The following is a 20,978-nucleotide window of genomic DNA, read 5'->3' as shown; positions in this document are numbered from 1 at the left end:
TATTTGTATGTCATATATTATTTGTAACAGATACTACATTAATGGGATAACACTCCTCTTTGAAATAATTACTCATTATGTCACAGGTATCTTTCTGTTTAGTTAGACAGTTTGGGTTGGCCCTTTCCATTTGTGTATAAGTAGCTCCTACCTTGCGGACCGCCAATGGAGCCTCATTCAGTTTTTTAACTCCTGTTCAGTTCTCCCCATACCATTATGACTATTCCACTCCTTTGGTTTATTTCCAAAGTGTCTGTTACCAGATTGGTTATGATTATTTCCATACTGACCTTTGTAATGGAAATTGTGTCCTTGTGATCCCTTGAAGTTGTACTGGTGATTTCTCTGATGAGAATCACTACTTCCAAAATTGTGTGTTTCCTTTTTATCATGTTGTGTGTTTCCCCAATTTGTATGCCCTGTCCTTTGAAAATGGTTTTGACTATGGTGTGGTGGTTTACCCGTTTTCTCAATAATTCTGTCTAGTTTGTCAACATATTTCAAAAACTGATCTATTGTGTCATCTGGACCATAAGCTAACTCCCACTGTAGTTCACATGGTAGCCTCCTTTTGAGTGCATCAATTTGAGTGAGTTCATCAAAAGGTTTGCTTAGGCGAGTGAGTTTCCTTAACTGATTTCTGCAAAATTGCTTCATGCTACGAAATTCATGTTTATAAACAGGTCCATTCAAGAATTCGCTTTTTATTCTTGCCTGTTCTGTCTCTGACCAGAATTTACTTAAGAACCTCTCCTCGAACTCTGCAAAAGACATTCCCTCAGTACAATAATGATTAGTCCATGACAATGCTTCACCTTCTAGAAATCTTTTCACAAATTTAATTTTCAAATTATCATTCATATTTGGAAAAAAGATATCCTTGCAATGCTGCGGGAAATCTACCGGATGCATACTGCTCTCATCTGAAAAGTTTTGTACTGGAATATTGTACCACAAAGTGCCAATATTGTTCGGCAAACTATTGCTGACCATATTGCTACTAACACTTTCAAGTTTCTTAGTGATGTCATTAATACTACTTTCTAAACTCTTGACTTCATTTTTGTTTATCTGATTATTTACATCTATTTTTTCAGTAATAATTCCTATCTTTTGTTCAAATTTGCTTTCTACTTTAACAATTTTATCGTCTACAAGAGAAATACGCTCAGATACTGTTTCTTCTACATGTTTGATATCTGAATGCACAACTTTAAACGCATTATGGATTTTCTCTCTACCTGTACTTGCTTCAGTTTTCAGATTTTTTACTTTTGCATCTACATTTTTAACTTTTCTCCCGACATAATTGACCTTACCCGTGATCTTAACCATATTACGACTCAAACTGGAAATTTTTGCTTCTACTTTTTGAAAGTGATTGTCATTTTTCTTTTCATATTCTTTGAATTGTTTTTCAAATTTATCACTCATGAGCTTGAGAGTCTGGTCTAACTGAGCAGCATTGTTTTGCTCCATTTGATCCAAACGAATCTCATTAGCATCGAGTCTGTCTTTAATATTTCCTAACCACTGTCCGTTTTGTCTGTTAGTGTCATCAATTGCCTTAAATTTTCCCTCCATATAATTCATTATTTTTGATAGCATGTCTTTAACTTCATTCTGTCTTTCCGTATGAGTTTCAACTTTGTCTACAGGATTCGGACTATTACTGTTGCATTCACTTTCGTATGATAAATTCACATCTGTACTAGCGTTGGCGACACCGTCGTCAATACCTTCCTCTTTTACAATAGTCATCTTTTTACACAGGAATAAACAAAACACAACAAATTTATCTTTTCTAAAGGAAACTAAACTATTTTACTCACAGTTTACTTATTTTCTTATAAGGTCTTCTTTGTTGATTGGTGCGTGATGGAATTCACAACACTGAAACACTACACTTATATGAATATTGCTTTTTTGGTTGCACAACACTTTACACTTTTTTCTTCTTTCGTGACTTATTGCGCCGTTATTCTTGCTCCAGTAACTGCATCCCGTTGTCTTGAAGGTATCAGCATTCGACTTCCTTTGTCTTGAAGGTATCAGCATTTGACTTCCTTTAACATTTTCAGCCAGGATGTACGAATTCTGTCGTTTTCTTCGCAATCTCGGTGGTAGTTCATTTCGGTAACATTTTCAATAATCCCGGACGACGCCACCATATTGTACTGGTTGTTACCTATCTCGTTTCTTGATAACTGAATGATGTGGAATCTTACGCGGTATATTGTGGTAGGACCACTTTCGCACAACGTGTTTGTAATTGATAATAATACGAGTAGTTCCAGCACAATTTCAGCAAGGCTTATTTATTAGTAGCTGCCGATAGATTACACACTGCAGATCTCGTTTGTCTAGGGGTTTTGTCTGCAAAACATTACTCTAACAAGCCTGGCCTGGGTTTTCTTCTTGTTTGAAATAAACACTACCGGGTTCGAATTACTTTCGGCTAAAAATAATATTTATTCGTACTCTTTGTTTAGTAACTACAATATATTCTCTTCGAACATTGATACCCTAAAAATGCATTATACTGTACTGGTCACTTAAACATGTCCATCTCCCTCCAATACCGACAAAGAAGTGGCGTGCAAGCCAACATGTGCCCGGAAGTTGCAGACATTCCTGCATTCCAGATTCTTTGGTCTTCTGACCTTAATACACTCCAAAGACACATATAAATAAATACCTATAAATATACCACATTTATCATCTCAAACAAATCCATTATTTATCATAAAAGAAAATATTCATAAATAAATAAATTAAACACATTGTATGGCAACATAATGAAGTTACCTTAACTCTCTACTGTGGGCATCGTACTTTTCGCATGAGATAAACTTTATCTCTGAAGTTAATTACATTACAATATTCAGTATGAAATGAAGCAAAACACTTGTCATGTCCACCAACATTGCACCTATCACAAATTTTTGTTGTTTTTTTTCTTGCAGTAAGCACATTTCTTCTGTGTTTTACTTGGCACAAAGAAATGATTTCCTGGATCTAGTCGTACATCTGTGCTCACCCATCCTCCCATCAATTTGCTTCCTTGTGCTCCTCTTTGTTTTGGTACTGATCCTTTTTCCTTTGATAGAAAAAACATCACTATTCTCTGTCGGACATCCAAAAGTAAGAGCTTCTCATTAGAGTTAGCAATTTGGTATGCACGCCATGTGTTTACTATGCAGATATATATCATCTGTGTGAATAATGGCCACCACCATTTCTTTGACCTTATCCTCGTCCTATAAAGTGATATCTGCTTGTCCAGTAGATATATGGCACCCATGTGGGCATTGTATTCTTCAATGATATGTGGCAGTGTAACAGATATTTCCTTTATTTTGCCCGTGAATATATTTTAGTAGAACTCAAGGAATAATAGTACTGTTATTTGTCACTACACATACTGGTTTGTTGTCACTCCATTTCACAACCAGAACTTCATTCTCTTTGTCAAATATGTAGTCATAGAATCCTCGTTCCTTCCTTTTGCCATTCTTTTCGAGTCAATCAAAGGACATGCATTAGTTCGGATCTCTGTTATTGTTCCTGCAGCTTTCATTTTACTCTTTCCGAGTGTGATCAGTGTGTCAACACTGGTGAAAAAGTTGTCAAAGAAAAGCTTATAATTCGGATACTCTGATTCTGGAATAATGGTTTTTAGTTCATTTATTACCCTTGCACCTAAAGGCTCCTGTTTGTTGTCAGTCTTGCTACAGTATGGTGAAAAATTATAAAGAAAGCCATTGGAACTTGTAAGACACCAAATTTTATATCCAAATTTGATAGGCTTTTCCCTCAGAAACATTTTAGCTGAATGTTTGCCATAATAATGTACCATTATTTCATCAGTTGAGAGTTCTGAATGAAATACGCCAAATTTACCAAATTCCTATTTCAGCATTTCAAATTATAACCTCAGTTTGTACATCTTGTCGTTTCTGTCTATTTTGGAGTTGTCATTGAGATGAATGAATCTCTTTATTTCCCAAAACCTATTTCTTGACACGGAGTTGAAGACTAAAGGAACACCGACGTCAGGAGCCTGTTCCCAGTACTTATTCTTGTGGGGAAGCTTATGATAACCACTCAGAAGTAGTACGCCAATAAATAATTTTAGTTCTTCTTTGGTTAGCAGAAAATTTATTCTGTTATGTTGGCAAGCATAAATTTCGCTTTGTTCAATAATAGTATCCATTAGTTTCTTAGAAAAAAAAATCCTCAAACACCTGGGGCACTGTGTTATTTGCTAGACATTCCGCATCATAATGTTTGTTGCTCTTCCCTGGTTCACTATTGTTTGTGTACGTTGGTTGACATTTATACCACTTACATACACTCCTGGAAATGGAAAAAAGAACACATTGACACCGGTGTGTCAGACCCACCATACTTGCTCCGGACACTGCGAGAGGGCTGTACAAGCAATGATCACACGCACGGCACAGCGGACACACCAGGAGCCGCGGTGTTGGCCGTCGAATGGCGCTAGCTGCGCAGCATTTGTGCACCGCCGCCGTCAGTGTCAGCCAGTTTGCCGTGGCATACGGAGCTCCATCGCAGTCTTTAACACTGGTAGCATGCCGCGACAGTGTGGACGTGAACCGTATGTGCAGTTGACGGACTTTGAGCGAGGGCGTATAGTGGGCATGCGGGAGGCCGGGTGGACGTACCGCCGAATTGCTCAACACGTGGGGCGTGAGGTCTCCACAGTACATCGATGTTGTCGCCAGTGGTCGGCGGAAGCTGCACGTGCCCGTCGACCTGGGACCGGACCGCAGCGACGCACGGATGCACGCCAAGACCGTAGGATCCTACGCAGTGCCGTAGGGGACCGCACCGCCACTTCCCAGCAAATTAGGGACACTGTTGCTTCTGGGGCATCGGCGAGGACCATTCGCAACCGTCTCCATGAAGCTGGGCTACGGTCCCGCACACCGTTAGGCCGTCTTCCGCTCACGCCCCAACATCGTGCAGCCCGCCTCCAGTGGTGTCGCGACAGGCGTGAATGGAGGGACGAATGGAGACGTGTCGTCTTCAGCGATGAGAGTCGCTTCTGCCTTGGTGCCAATGATGGTCGTATGCGTGTTTGGCGCCGTGCAGGTGAGCGCCACAATCAGGACTGCATACGACCGAGGCACACAGGGCCAACACCCGGCATCATGGTGTGGGGAGCGATCTCCTACACTGGCCGTACACCACTGGTGATCGTCGAGGGGACACTGAATAGTGCACGGTACATCCAAACCGTCATCGAACCCATCGTTCTACCATTCCTAGACCGGCAAGGGAACTTGCTGTTCCAACAGGACAATGCACGTCCGCATGTATCCCGTGCCACCCAACGTGCTCTAGAAGGTGTAAGTCAACTACCCTGGCCAGCAAGATCTCCGGATCTGTCCCCCATTGAGCATGTTTGGGACTGGATGAAGCGTCGTCTCACGCGGTCTGCACGTCCAGCACGAATGCTGGTCCAGCTGAGGCGCCAGGTGGAAATGGCATGGCAAGCCGTTCCACAGGACTACATCCAGCATCTCTACGATCGTCTCCGTCTCCATGGGAGAATAGCAGCCTGCATTGCTGCGAAAGGTGGATATACACTGTACTGATGCCGACATTGTGCATGCTCTGTTGCCTGTGTCTATGTGCCTGTGGTTCTGTCAGTGTGATCATGTGATGTATCTGACCCCAGGAATGTGTCAATAAAGTTTCCCCTTCCTGGGACAATGAATTCACGGTGTTCTTATTTCAATTTCCAGGAGTGTATATATTTTTTTGTAGATAACATACCACTTTCTCCTCCACCTCCCAACGCTTTCCTTCTTTTGGCTTCTGGATGTACAACTGTAGCATTAACTTCATCTCAGCTGGTTGTGAGCTCTAAAGTACCGGCGTCATCTTGTACAACAGTACATTTTCGTCAGTGTCTTCTTCATCTGTTATTACATCTGCATTGGGTGGAATAATTGCCAATTCTGTATATCATTTTCATCGTCACTCTCTTGATGGTTCTCTAGTTCTGCTAGAATTTCTTCAAATGTAAGTTCACGTGGCATGTTTTTGTCCTGTTGGAATCGTAAAATTCGAATAGAATATGAAAAAAGCAGATATAAAGAACATAAAATGCAATTCTTCTCTGTATATTATGTGTATACAAGAATAGGGCACATCAACAATAAATAAATGATTTTTTATATATATATATATATTAAAAAAATAGAGGGAAACATTCCACGTGGGAAAAATATATCTAAAAAGAAAGATGATGAAACTTACCAAACAAAAGCGCTGGCAGGTCGATAGACACACAAACAAACACAAACATACACACAAAATTCTAGCTTTCGCAACCAATGGTTGCCTCGTCAGGAAAGAGGGAAGGAGAAGGAAAGACAAAAGGATATGGGTTTTAAGGGAGAGGGTAAGGAGTCATTCCAATCCCGGGAGCGGAAAGACTTACCTTAGGGGGAAAAAAGGACAGGTATACACTCGCACACACACACATATCCATCCACACATACACAGACACAAGCAGACATTTGTGTGTGTGTATATATATATATATATATATATATATATATATATATATATATATATATATATATATATATATATATATATATATACACACACACACACACACACACACGAAAGGATGTGTGTTTTAAGGGAGAGGGTAAGGAGTCATTCCAATCCCCGGAGCGGAAAGACTTACCTTAGGGGGAAAAAAGAACAGGTATACACTTGCGCACACACACCCATATCCAACCACACATACACAGACACAAGCAGACATTTGTAAAGGCAAAGAGATTCGGCAGAGATGTCAGTCAAGGCAGAAGTACAGAGGCAAAAATGATGTTGAAAGACAGGTGAGGTACGAGTGGCGGCAACTTGAAATTAGCGGAGGTTGAGGCCTGGCGGATAACGAGAAGAGAGGATATACTGAAGGGCAAGTTCCCATCTCCGGAGTTCTGACAGGTTGGTGTTAGTGGGAAGTATCCAGATAACCCGGACGGTGTAACACTGTGCCAAGATGTGCTGGCCGTGCACCAAGGCAAGTTTAGCCACAGGGTGATCCTCATTACCAACAAACACTGTCTGCCTGTGTCCATTTCCCCCCTGCGGGTTCGGGGGTTAGAATAGGCCCGCGGTATTCCTGCCTGTCGTAAGAGGCGACTAATAGGAGTCTCAACTGTTTCGGCCTTTAATGTGATGGTCCCCATTAGGGTTTGACCTCCATTTTTCCAAATTCAACAGAAGTAAGAGCCTTTTGGGGAAGGACCCCTTATGTGGTGCACCATCAGTCCTCTGTGCCCTAAGACCTTGGCACTCTTTATCGTCTGGGTGTCGTAACTGCACCCTCCATCCCTCATTTTGGGCACACACACCTGATGGATTGTGTAAGTTACGCCCTTAGTGCATCATCATCTGCACCCACGATCACTATGGACTACCCATGGCACCCAAAATCCAGCACGGTAGCCAGCCCGTTGTGGTGGGGTCGTCATGTACCCTCTAGGTTGTAGCCCCCTGACAACACAGGGATCGTACTGCCGATGCCTGAACTGCCGCCTCCCCACGTAAGCCTAGGAGTAGATGCCCGTCTCTCCGGGGCATCAGGACTCCCGGCAACGGCCATCCTGCTAGGTGGCCTTTGCTGTGGCTGGGTGCCACCCGTGGGGAGAGCCCCTGGTCGGAGTGGGTGGCATCGGGGCGGATACCCCGCAATGAAATGGGTACAATCTCAATCCGGTGGTCGCACGACCACCAACGTCTCTAAGCGCAATAAAGTAGACTTTAACGCTGTGGCATATAACCCCAAATCGTCCCCTTCCCTAGCCACGCCCTGGGAGGGACGCAGGGCTGCGGACAGACAGGAACCATATTCACCGCGATATCTTGTGTGCAGCAGAACTGATGGGGATTCATTTTTGGGGACTAAGCCTCTGTTCTTTGTGACCCATCTTGAATATAAGTTCGGGGAAGTGGCCCCTCTTTCCAAAATGCGGAGCGGGGCCATTTTGATACAAGCACCTTCCTCTGCACAGTCAAGGGCGTTGCTCGCCTGTGAGAAGCTTGGTGACATACCTGTTAACGTCACTCCCCATAAGTCACTAAATTTGGTCCAGGGGATTATCTTTCATAAAGATCTTCTGCTACCGTCTGATGACGAGCTACGGGAGAACCTGGCACGACGAGGTGCACACTTCGTTCGTCGTGTCTTTAGGGGACCCAAGGATAATAGGATCGCTTCCGGTGCTTTCATCCTGGCCTTTGAGGGCAACTGCTTGCCTGAGAAGGTCAAGGTCATGATCTACCGGTGCGATTTCAAGCCCTATGTCCCGCCCCCTATGCGATGCTTCCAGTGCTGGAAATTCGGGCACGTGTCCTCCAGATGCACTGCCAGCCCCACATGTCGCGATTGTGGACGACCTTCGCATCCAAATGCTCCGTGTGCTCCACCTCCCACCTGCGTTAACTGTGGGGAGCATCATTCTCCCTGCTCGCCAGATTGTGCAGTCTACCAACGAGAGCGGAAGATACAAGTAATTAAGACCCTGGACCGTTTAACTTACCAAGAGGCGAGGAAGAAATTAGAATGGCTCAACCCCACACCTATGTTGAGGAGTTATGCTGCTGTAACACTGCAGCCACCAGTTCCTGCAAAGACTCCTTTGACAGTTGGCCCACCGAACAGTCATGTTTCGCCTGCCCCACCACCGGTGGGGGCCACTCTCTCTTCCACTGCTCCCAAAACACACAGTTCGGGAGCAGTGCGCCCCAAGCAACCGAGGACGTCGGTCCCCACCTCTCAGCCGGAGCGGCGACAGCCCTCTCTGGCTCCTCAGCCGGGGAAGCGACAGCTCTCTCCGGCTGCTCAGCCGGAGACGCAACAGCCTCCTCTGGCCTCACTTGTTCGGAAGGGATCCCTTGGGGGAGTCCCTTCCAAGGACTTCCCCAGTGTCTCACAAGACACTAGCCAGTGGCTGAAGAAGCCACCAGCTGCTGGTCGAAGGGCTTCACGCTCTTCCTCTGTTCCTGATAATGCGTCAGGAAAGCCCTCCCAGCATGCCAACCCTCCTCCGAAAGACAAGAGAGAGAAGAGGAAGCTCTCCAAGAAGGATAAGGACCCAGTGGTTCCCGCACCAACGCTTCCTGTCAGCTCAGCCTCTGAGGATGAGGTCGAGCTCTTTGCGTCCCCTGATGACCTGGATCTCGCCGTCTCCTCAGAAACGATGGCCGTAGCGATGTCCGTCACTCAGTCGGTGGCAGCATGTGACCCTGCCCAGTAATTTGCCTTTTCAGTGCCTGAATGCCTCTACAGGACACGCTTTGTACAATCCTCCAGTGGAATTGTGGCGGTTATTTTAGCCATCTACCTGAGCTGCGTCAGCTTGTAAGCTTGACACCTGCTTTATGCATTGCTCTCCAGGAAACCTGGTTCCCGGCAATGCGGACCCCTGTCCTCCGTGGATACAGGGGTTATTACTGCAACCGAAGCACTTACAATAGTGTGTCAGGTGGAGCCTGCGTGTATGTCCTTACCTCTGTATATAGTGCTCCTGTGCCCCTTCAAACATCTTTGGAAGCTGTGGCTGTCCGCGTAAGGACTACCCAGGACATAAACGTCTGCAGTGTCTATCTCCCTCCAGGTGGTACAGTCTCCCTGACCGAATTGGCTGCACTTGTCGCCCAACTTGCCACGCCTTTTCTTCTCCTTGGGGATTTTAACGCCCACAATCCCCTGTGGGGTGGATCGAAGATTACTGGCCAAGGCAGAGATGGCGAGAATCTCATCTCCCAACTTGATCTCTGCCTCTTAAACACTGGCGCTGCCACGCATTTCAGTGTGGCGCATGGCACGTTCTCGGCCATAGATCTGTTGTTGTGCAGCCCAGGGCTTTTACCATCGGTCCACTGGAGAGTCCATGATGACTTGTGTGGTAGTGACCATTTTCCCATCTTCCTTTCACTACCCCAGCGTCGATCCCATGAACGCCTGCCTAGGTGGGCATTTAGCAAGGCAAACTGGGAAACATTCTCCTCTGCTGCCACTGTTGCATCTCTCCCCCACAGTACCATCGATGTGGTGGTTGAGACACTGACTGCAGCGATTGTTTCCGCTGCAGAACGTACCATTCCTCGTTCGTTAGGGTGCCCCCGGCGAAAGGCAGTGCCTTGGTGGTCTCCGGAGGTCGCTGAATCCATTAAAGAACGTCGGCGGGCTCTTCAGCGACATAAGTGGCACCCGTCTTTGGAGAACCTCATTTTCTTCAAATGTCTCCGTGCTCAGGCACGGCGGCTCATCAAGAGTCGGAAACAGGAGCGCTGGGAGAGGTACGTTTCCACCATTGGTTCCCGTACTTCACCCTCCCAGGTGTGGATGAAGATTCGGCGCATCTTTGGAGTGCAGCACTCTACAGGTGTCCCAGGGCTTACCATCAACGGGGCGGTATCCACCGATGCTGATGCAATCGCCGAGCATTTCGCACAGCAGTATGTTCGGGCCTCTGCGTCGGGGAATTACCCGCCTGCGATTCGCGCGCTTAAACGCCAGGAGGAAGGCAAACGGCTTTCTTTTGCTTCTCGCCACCCTGAGACGTATAACGCCCCATTTAGTTTGTGGGAACTCCAAAGCGCCCTGGCACAGTGCCCCGATACGGCCTCTGGGCCAGATGGCATCAACAATCAGATGCTCAAACACCTGTCCCCGGTCTGTCAGCGATGTGTTCTTGCCGTCTTCAACCGCATATGGGGTGATGGTGTCTTTCCGTCGCAGTGGCGAGAAAGTACCATCATTCCGGTGCTGAAGCCTGGTAAGGACCCGCTTACTGTGGATAGCTATCGACCCATCAGCTTGATAAATACTCTGTGCAAGCTACTGGAACGTATGGTGAGTCGACGGCTGTGTTGGCTGCTCAAGTCTCGGGGTCTTCTGGCTCAGTGCCAGAGCGGCTTCCGTCAGGGCCGTTCCACCGCCTATACTTTGGTCTTTCTTGAGTCTGCAATCCGCACTGCTTTCTACAGGCGCCAACACCTTGTCTCCCTCTTTTTCGACCTCTCCAGAGCATATGACACGACGTGGCGGCACCATATACTCGCCACGTTGCACGGATGGGGTCTCCGGGGCTCTCTCCCCATTTTTATTCAGAATTTTTTATCTGTTCGGACATTCCGCGTTTTAATTGGCACATCCCATAGTTCACTTCATATCCAGGAGAATGGCGTTCCACAGGGCTCAGTATTGAGTGTGCCCCTTTTCCTTGTGGCCATAAATGGCCTTGCAGCAGCAGTTGGGTCGTCTGTCTCACCCACGTTATATGCTGACGATTTCTGCATCTTGTTCAGCTCCTCCACCATTAGTGTTGCAGAACGTGGGTTGCAGGGAGCCATACGCAAGGCGCAGGCATGGGCCCTATCTCATGGGTTTCAATTTTATCCTGCAAAGACTTTTTTTATGCACTTTTGTCGGTGCCGAACTGTCCATCCCCACCCTGAGCTCTATCTTCAGGATGCCATTCTCAAGGTTGTTGACACTTACCGTTTTCTGGGATTGCTGTTCGATGCCCGGCTTACTTGGCTTCGACATATTCATCAGCTCAAGCGTCAGTGCTGGCAGCATCTGAATGCCCTTCGCTGCCTCAGCAACACAACTTGGGGTGCCAATCGTAATACGCTGCTGCAGCTCTACAAAGCCCTTGTGCTGTCCCGGCTTGATTATGGGAGTGTGGCGTATGTCTCAGCGTCGCCCTCAGCATTGCAACTGCTGCACCCCGTTCACCACTGTGGGGTTCGACAGGTGACAGGAGCATTCCGCACCAGCCCTGTGGACAGCATACTTGTGGAGGCAGGTGTACCTCCACTGCGATTGAGGCTCCAACATTTACTGGCCGCTTATGCTGCCCATGTTTTTAGCTTGCCTGGGCATCCAAACTATCGTCTCCTGTTCCCACAATCGGTCGTCCATCTTCCTGAACGTCGGCCCCGGTCAGGTTGTACGATCGCGGTCCGCGTCAAAGAGCTTCTCTCTGGGCTTACGGTTTTTACAGTTCCACCTCCTTTCCGGGCCACTTTGCGGACACCCCCATTGTGTGTTCCTCACCCTTGCCTTCGGCTCGACATGGCACAGGGCCCGAAGGACTCCGTCCCTCCAGAGGCCTTCCGCTGCCGTTTTTATTCCATCTTGACCACGTATCAGGGCTCTGGCATTGTATACACTGACGGTTCAATGGTTGCTGGTCGTGTCGGATATGCGCTTACTCTAGGGGACCATTCTGAACAACGTTCCTTGCTGGATGGCTGCAGCGTTTACACAGCTGAGCTGGTCGCCATCTTTTGTGCCCTAGAGTATATCCGCTTCTGCTCAGGTGAGTCCTTTGTTATCTGTAGCAATTCCCTGAGCAGTTTACGAGCTCTCGACCAGTATTTCCCTCGTTCTCGTCTGGTGATGGCTGTCCATGAGTCCCTGCATACTCTTGCACGTAACGGCCGCTCTGTGGTCTTTGTGTGGACCCCAGGCCATGTTGGGATCCCCGGCAATGAGAATGTTGACCGCCTGGTGAAAGAGGCCATCAGTAAACCACCTCTGGAGATTGGCCTCCCGGCGACTGATTCGCGGGCACTATTACGCCGCAAAGTTTTCGAATTCTGGGACACTGAATGGCGCAACCTGCCCGTGCCAAACAAACTCCGTCGTATCAAGGAGATGACGACTGTTTGGCGGTCATCCCTGCGAGCCACCCGCAGGGACTCAGTCGTCGTTTGTCGGCTCCACATTGGCCACACCCGACTGACGCACAGTTATTTACTGTGTCGTGAGGATCCTCTTATTATGCGTTCAGTTAACTAAGTAGAAATTAGTAATATCTTATCTCAGTGAGGAACTTGAAACTTTCAGGACAGGTCAGGAGCATGTAGAGGTGCTCTTCCTCTACTTGAAAAGAACAGTTGACCACACACTGAGTAGATAGGTTCCTAGTAGAACAGTTCATAATGGGATGGAACCTCCGTGGTATACAGTCACTGTAAAGAAAACGTCTAAAGGAACAGAGATTACTGCATAATAGGTGTAAAACAAAGTGTAGGATTATAGATTGAGAGACGCTGGATGAAACATGTTTGGCTGTCAAGAGAGCAATGCATGAAGCCTTCAATGGCTACTGTAGCAGAATATTGTCAAATGACATTTCACAAAATCCAAATAAATTCTGGTCGTATGTAAGGGCTGTTAGTGGCACAAAAGTTAGTGTCCAGTCCCTAGCAAGTGAGACAGGAACTGAAATTGAGGGTAGCAAAGTAAAAGCTGAAATTCTGAACTCGATTTTCAAATGTTCCTTTGCAAATAAAAACCCAGGAGAACTGCTCCAATTCAATCCTCGTACACTGAAAAAATGAACGAAATAGGTATTAGTGTCAGTTGTGTTGAGAAACAGTTGAAATCATTAAACAAAGCTCCAGACCCCGATGGAATCGCAGTCAGATTCTATATTGAATTTGTGGCTGAGCTATCCTCTCTTCTCACTGTAATCTATCCAAAAAACCTTACCCAGTTTTTGGAAAAAGTTACAGATCACACCCGTCTACAAGAAGGGTTGTAGGAGTGACAAAACTACCATCCAGTAGCCTTGACATCGATTTGTTGTAGATTCTTAGAAAATATTTTGAGCTCAAACATAATGAGGTATCTCGAACGGAACTACCTTCTCAATATCAACCAGCATGGTTTTCAAAAACATAGATGATATGAAATCCAACTCTCACTTTTCTCACATAACTTGCTGAAAGCATTGGATCAAGGCAACAGGTAGATAGTGTTTTTTGATTTCCTAACAGTATTTGACTCTGTTCCACACCTACACTGACTGTGAAAAGTACGATCATATGGGGTATCAAGTGAAATTCATAACTGGATTGAGGACTTTTTGATAGGAAGGACACAGCATGTTACCTTGGATGGAGAGTCATCATCAGATGTAGAAGTAACTTCAGGTGTGCCCCAGGGAAGTGTGTTGGGGCCCTTGCAGTTCTTGTCCATTAATGACCTTGCTGTAAATCAGGATTTTTGCAGATGATGCAGTTATCTGTAATGAAGTGCTATTTCAGAGAAGCTGCATAAATTTTCAGTCAGATCTTGATGAGATTTCAACATAGTGCAGTGATTGGCAACTTGCTCTGAATGTTTAGAAATGTATAAACTTAGTATCCTGTGACTATAATATTGGTGAGTCACTGTCGGAATCTGCCAACTCGTACAAATACCTGTGTGTAACACTTTGTAGAAATATGAAATGGCATGATCACATAGGTTCAGTTGTGAGTAAAGCAGGTTGTAGACCTTGCCCTAGACTATTGCTACAATGTGTGGGACTTGTACCAGATAAGACTAGCAGGAGACATTGAATGTATACAAAGAAAGGCAGCATGGTCACAGGTTTGCTTAATCCATGGGAGAGTGTCACAGAGATACTGAAGGAACTGAAATGGCAGACTGTTGAAGACAGGTGTAAACTATCCCAAGAAAGTGTATTAGCAAAGTTTCAAGAACTGTCTTTAAATGATTACTCTAGGGATATACCACAACCCCCCCCCCCCCCCCCCCCCCCCCCCCCCCCCACATATTGCTCTCACAGGGGTCGTGAAGATAAGATTAGGATGATTACTGCTCACACAGAGGCATTCAGACAAATTCAGACAATCATTCTTCCACGCTCCATACATGAATGAAACAGCAAGAAACCCTGATAACTGGTACAATGGGACTTACCCTGTACCATGCACCTCCTGGTGGATTGCAGATTACAAACGTAGATGTGAACTGACAGTCTCTTACATGTGCATGAGGGAAACATCTAATCACCTTTATTTTACCAAGACAAAAATTATGATTTACTAAAGTTTCAAACCTTGACAGGAAATAATGGATTAGGCTGTCCATAAATTATAAACTAACATTATTGTGATGATGGAAAGTGTCATATAAAGATGTGAAACAAATACTAACAAAGAGATAGAGGGGCTGGCCAGTACAGCCAATAGATACACAAAACATAACAGTAAATTTACGTATCGTAGCTTTTGGAACTTTGTTCCTTCATCAGGGAGGAGAGAGGGGAAAGAAGGGGAAGAAGAGAAAGTGGATTCAGTTACTCACAACCCAGGTTATGAAGCAACAGGGTAGAGGTAAACAGGGAGGGTAGCAAAGATGGAGGCATGGGTGTATACTCTACAGTATGTCAACATGTTGCCTTGACCTGTTTGATCACCAGGTCTGGCTCCAATTCAGTGCACACGGGACATCATCGAACAACTCCAGTGTCTCCCAAAAACAGCATTAACCATCCCTGTTTCGATGACAATGTGAAACAGGCATGGAACTTCATCCCACAAACTCATATCCAGCACAATGCATGCATGTTTGCATGCTTACATTTGGGCAGTTACACTGGATTTCAATGTATTAGTGTATCACATTTGCAATGGTGTATCTCGCACTTATATTATCCTGTGATCTTGCAACATTAATCACTTAAATAAGTTACTTAGACATATATGTTCCTGAAATTTCATTACTCTACGTTAATTACTTTTTGGTGTTGCAAATTTTTTTTTTTTGCAGTGTACATGATGACTACAATAATACATTATAATGTTTCTCCAGTGGTTTCAACATTAACTTTTTAACAGAAAAGATTTTGCTTACAGTTCATTTTTTAGTTAACATTTCTAAACTTTTTAACAATCCATATTAAAGCTAGCAATAGTAACTATATTAATAATTGCTGCTGTAAACAGTTACACATATGGACATCAGTTTTGAATAATGGGTTTTGAGTGTAAATAATGTTTTATGTAAGTGTTTGTATTGATAATTAAAATTAAATGTCATGTAATGAATGTCCAGATACTCATATAAAAAGTTTTGTTGGATCAAGTTATTTACGAACGCGATGTACTGTGTTCTTCCATTAGAGAATGAGACTGTATTGTTTATCGGTTTCATTACAAAATGCTAATAAGCTTTTAGTTAGAAAACCTTCTATAACTAGAATTATTAATATGAGAAAAATAGGAACAGTGAAAGAACGGAAGATCAGTTGCAGAAACAAGAGTAGCTCTGAGTTGCAAGAGTGGTTGCTTTTCCCACACATGTAATTAACTGGCATTATCGCCACTATTAACTTACCATGGTTTCACATCTCATCTGTTCATTGTTCCCCATGTCCTGCCCTTCTGTTCCCCCTTCCTATTAGATCATATATGCCTCTGTTACTGTAATCGGTATGTAAACAATAATTATCACATGACCTTTTTTTGTTACAGGTTGTAATATTTGACATTGCAGCTTTTGAAAATGGAGCAGGATGTTGTGCCCTCTCTCCTATTGGAGTGTTTCTCTGTGATCTGAATTGGAGGCAGACAATTCACTTGAACGTCTCGACGCGCAGGTCACCGAAGTGGCGTCAAATCGAAAGACCTGCACCAGGCGAACGGTCTACCCGACGGGAGGCCCTAGCCACACGACATTTCCATTTTTACTTGAACGTCCATTGCTGTTGTTGATGTCTTTGAATCATGTTGGTTCTTTGTGATTAATAAAAAAATTATACAATCCAATGGTTTCTTCGCCTTGTCTTTAAAAATTCCAGACCTATTGTGCAAACACATATTTTGAGAGTTATACATCTGAGCCTTTTTGTGGAAAGTGCGTTTCACACATACTTTCAAGATAAATTGAATAATGACCCCCATTTTGTGTGTTGGGGAAGATAATTTGATACAGCTAAATGCATATACGGGTACACACATTTGCTCGCGCCTGAGACAAAGTGAGAGTGATTCAAAGGAAGAATTCACTACTTTTTACCTACTTTCTGAATAACTCGTACTTTCGTCAGAAATGTCACACTGCAAAGTTGATTAGGTAAAGGGACAAAAATGAGAGTAAAATATAATTTGAATATCAGAAAAAATAACCACTTAGTTTCCAGAATGAGATTTTCACTCACCACTTAGTGTTTGTGTAATACTTTACGGTAAGCGTAAAATTAATTTTTAAACATTGGGAAATCTGGGATGGAATAACAATAATATGAAATAGGATAGCTTTCTGCTCCCCACCTAGAGAAGACACTGAGTGGCAGACTGGCACATTGATGGAAGATTTTTAGATATTAGAAAGTATGGGACAGCCCTCATCAAGCAGGTGTGGTGGTGTGAGGCTGGGGTGGGAGCAGGTAAAGGACAGGTGAGACAGAGAGACTAGCAAAGGTTTACATAACGGGGTTTACAGGAGTGAAGAATATGCCGCAGCTAAAGTGTCTAGGTTTCGTTCCTGTGGCCCCACACCTCAATGCCCTCCCCTGCTCCCATTCCAATCTCACACACTGTTACTGTCCCCCTAGTACACTTCTCTCTGTCTGTCCACCTCCACACTCCCAACCAGCAGAGACTCCCTATGCTGAGGTGGGCTCTGTCCATTAGATTACACTCGTAAGATAAAAATAAACATTATGCAGCATGAAAGAATTATCTGTGTGGGATGGAAATATGTAGATGTGATGTACGTGCACAGACAAAAAAAAAAAAAATAAAAATAAAAATTACAATGTCAGAAAAATTGATTGATTAATTCAAGATAAAGAGCTTCACAAATTGAGCAAGTTGGTTCACCTCTGACTCTTGAGCAAGCTTGGCATTGATAGATTTGTTGGATGTCCTACTGAGGGACATCAAGCCAAATTCTATCCAAGTGGCGCATTGTATTGTCTAAATCATGAGCTGGTTGGGTGGCCCTGCCCATAATGCCCCAGACATACTCAGTTGGGGAGAGATCCCGTGACCTTGCTGGCAAAGATAAGGTGTGGCAAGTATGAAGACGAATTGTGTGTGGGCAGGCATTATCTTGCTGAAATGTAAGCAAATGATGGCTTGTCATGAAGAGAAACAAAATGGGGTTTATAATATCGTCAACAGATGTCTGTGTTGTAATGGTGACACAGATGACAACCAAAGGGGTCCTGTTATGAAAAGAAATGGCACAGTAGACCATCAGTCCTCGTTTGGCTGTATGGCAGCCAGCAGCCAGGTTGGTATCGCACTGCTATCTGGTGTGCCCCCAGGCACGTCCCTGGTCTGGAATTGCATTGACTGGAATATAATTGGCTTCAGTGATGAATCCCACTATGAACTGAGCCCCAATGATCAGCACAGATGTGTCTGAAGACGCCCCAGACGGTGGGATGCCACCGTGAATGTCACATCCCATATGGTCCAACTACCAGGACTGATGATCTGGGGTGCGATTTCTTTTCCTAACAGATCCCTTTTGGTCAACAGACGACTATGCTGTAGGGGTGACATGGATGCCCCCCCTACAGCATAGTCGTCTGTTGACAATACTGTACATCCTATTTTGTTTCCCTTCTTGGCAAGCCATACATTGCTTACATTTCAGCAAGATAATGCCTGTCCGCACACAGCTTGTCCTCGTGCTTGCCAAACCCTAGCTTGGCCAGCAAAGTTGCTGGATCTCTCCCCAATTGAGAATGTAAGGAGCATTATGGGCAGGGCCATTAGACCACCTCGGGATTTTGACTGTCTACCGTGACATTTGAATAGAATTTGGCATGATGTCCCTCTGTTGGACATCCAACAACTCTATCAGCCAGAGCCAAGCTTGTATAAGGGCCAGAGGTGGACCATCTCATCCAATTTGTGATGCTCTTTCTCTTGAATAAATCATCCAGTTTTTTCTGAAACTGTAATTATTTTTCTGTCTTCACATGTATGTCACATTTACTGATTTCAGCCCTATTTGGTATTTGGATAATTCCTTCAGTACCTAAGTGTTTTTTTTGAGTATATAGTATCTGACAGTTTTTTTTTTCAGTATGCTTGTCTGCTGCCCATTGCCTGCTCTAACTGGTTAGTAGCAATCTGTCCTATTTCATATTGTTGGAATTAACTTTTGACACTCAATATTTATGATGCAAGCAAACTGTTATTGCCACTTGACATGATGGTGAATGGTACTCTGTTAGCCATTGGCACAAATGGATTGACATGATAAAACAAGGGTCCACAGCTTTTACAAACTTTTTGGATGTGATAAATACAGCTTACTGCTGTCAATACTTTTCTTAATTACAATATTGATCGTTTGTTATTTTCAAGCATACATGTCAGGTGCCACGACACCTTTGAATTACTGCAAATGGACAAAGATGACCAGACTCATTTCTCTTCAGTAGAAACAACTATTGACAAGAGAAGAAACTTGATGTCATTCAAATCTACTTTTTCATTGGTAGAGATCTTTCACTCATGGGATTAGCAGCAGAGATTAAAAAGAAGCAGCAGCAAACAGATCCAAGGCATCCATTGTTTGGAACTCATGTTCTTCCATCACAACTCCTTATAATAGTATCAGCTCTGGAGAACTAAGTCCCGATTCATTTTCTTGTAACAAAATAGACTGCCATTACCTTGCAGTTAAAAATGGGAAGCTTTACATGAATGTCCTACATGCAGTTTTTTTATACTTGTGCTCTTTGAGTTCCTGTCCTAGAATACATTAAAATATTAAAAAATGTGTAAATTAATCTTTGAAACAATCCAAACCTTTCAATGGAAACCAGGAAAGACTTAGAAACATTATCATTAAAAAAAAAAAAAAATCAAGGAAAGGTAATGTAAGGAACAATCAGGAAAAGTCCGCTGTACCCTTCCTGTTGTGTACTGTTATTGTTATTCTTAATTTTTTAAAATTTGATAACGGCCATTAAAGACCACGCAGAATAGCAATTGCACATTACTAGAAGCTGGCTTTGCATTCTTCCTCCAACAGCCCGTTGTATTTGCTCAGCGTAGAAGCCTTTAAAGTTGTAACTCTGGTCGGTCTGAGACGCCGCCTAGATTTAATCCAGCCTGTCAAAGATCCCTTTGTCATTCCCCTGAACTATGTCAGAAACTTTAGGGTTCTTTCCAAGAGTATTAAAAATCTGTTTTGTCAACCTGACCTTCAAACTTTCGTCTTCCTGACTCGACAGGTGCAGGCAGTATTTCTCGATTTCTGAACAGCTTTTGACTTAGTGCCAGATTGATGCTTATTATCAAAATTGCTACCGTGAGGGATATCGAGTGAAATTTGTCACTGTAATTGAGGATATTTTGGTAGGAATGACTTACATGTTATCTTGGCTGGGGAGTCATCATCTGATGTAGAAGTAACCTCAGATGTGTCATAGAGAGGTATGTTGTGACCATTGCTGTTCATGTTCATGTACATTAATGACTTTGCAGACAATATTAATAGTAAAGCACTCTTTTCACAAATAGTGCATTTATCTAGAATAAAGTGCAGTCTGAAAGAAATTGTACAAACATTCGTCAGATCTTGATAATTTCAAACTTTCTTTTAAATGTTCAGACATGTAAAATCGTGCATTTTGCAAAGTGAAGAAAACGCAGTGTGGTATGACTACAGTATCAGGGTGTCTTGCTTGGATTAAGTCTATTCGTACAATTACCTGGGTGAAGCACTTTGTAGGGATATGAAATGAACAGTCATATGGGCCTACTCAGTGGTAAGGCAGGCGAAAGAGTGAGATTTTTTTTTGTAGAATACCATAGAAATGCAGTCATTCTACAAATCGTTTGTATGATCCATCCTAGAATATTGCTCAAATGTGTGGGACCTGTATCAAAATGGATTAATGGGGAATTGAACGCATGCAGAGAAGGGCAGATCAAATGGTCACAGGTTTGTTTGACCCAAGGGAGAGTGTCACAGAGATGCTGAAATAACTGAATTGGCAGACGCTTCAGGATAAGATGTACACTATCCTAAGAAAGTATGCTTACCAAAAGACGACGCTAGGAATAAGCTACAACCTTGTAACTATTGCTCCCATAGGAACTATGAGGACAATATTAGATTAATTACAGCATGCAGAGAA

At 44.0% G+C, this 20,978-nt stretch overlaps 1 protein-coding gene across 1 annotated transcript in view; it reads left to right on the top strand.

The window, feature by feature from the left end:
- Positions 1-19,344: 19,344 nt before the first annotated feature.
- The window catches only part of LOC126482264 (molybdenum cofactor biosynthesis protein 1-like), an 81,660-nt gene continuing 80,026 nt past the window's right edge, over positions 19,345-20,978 (top strand). The window contains exon 1 of the mRNA XM_050106245.1: positions 19,345-19,443. Within this exon, the coding sequence (XP_049962202.1) occupies positions 19,345-19,443 (99 nt within the window). The remainder of the gene's footprint in view (positions 19,444-20,978) is intronic.

Source organism: Schistocerca serialis, chromosome 5, assembly GCF_023864345.2.
Source record: "Schistocerca serialis cubense isolate TAMUIC-IGC-003099 chromosome 5, iqSchSeri2.2, whole genome shotgun sequence".
Taxonomy (NCBI): domain Eukaryota; kingdom Metazoa; phylum Arthropoda; class Insecta; order Orthoptera; family Acrididae; genus Schistocerca; species Schistocerca serialis.
Note: the sequence above shows the minus strand (reverse complement) of the source record. Positions and strands in the feature narration are given on the sequence as shown.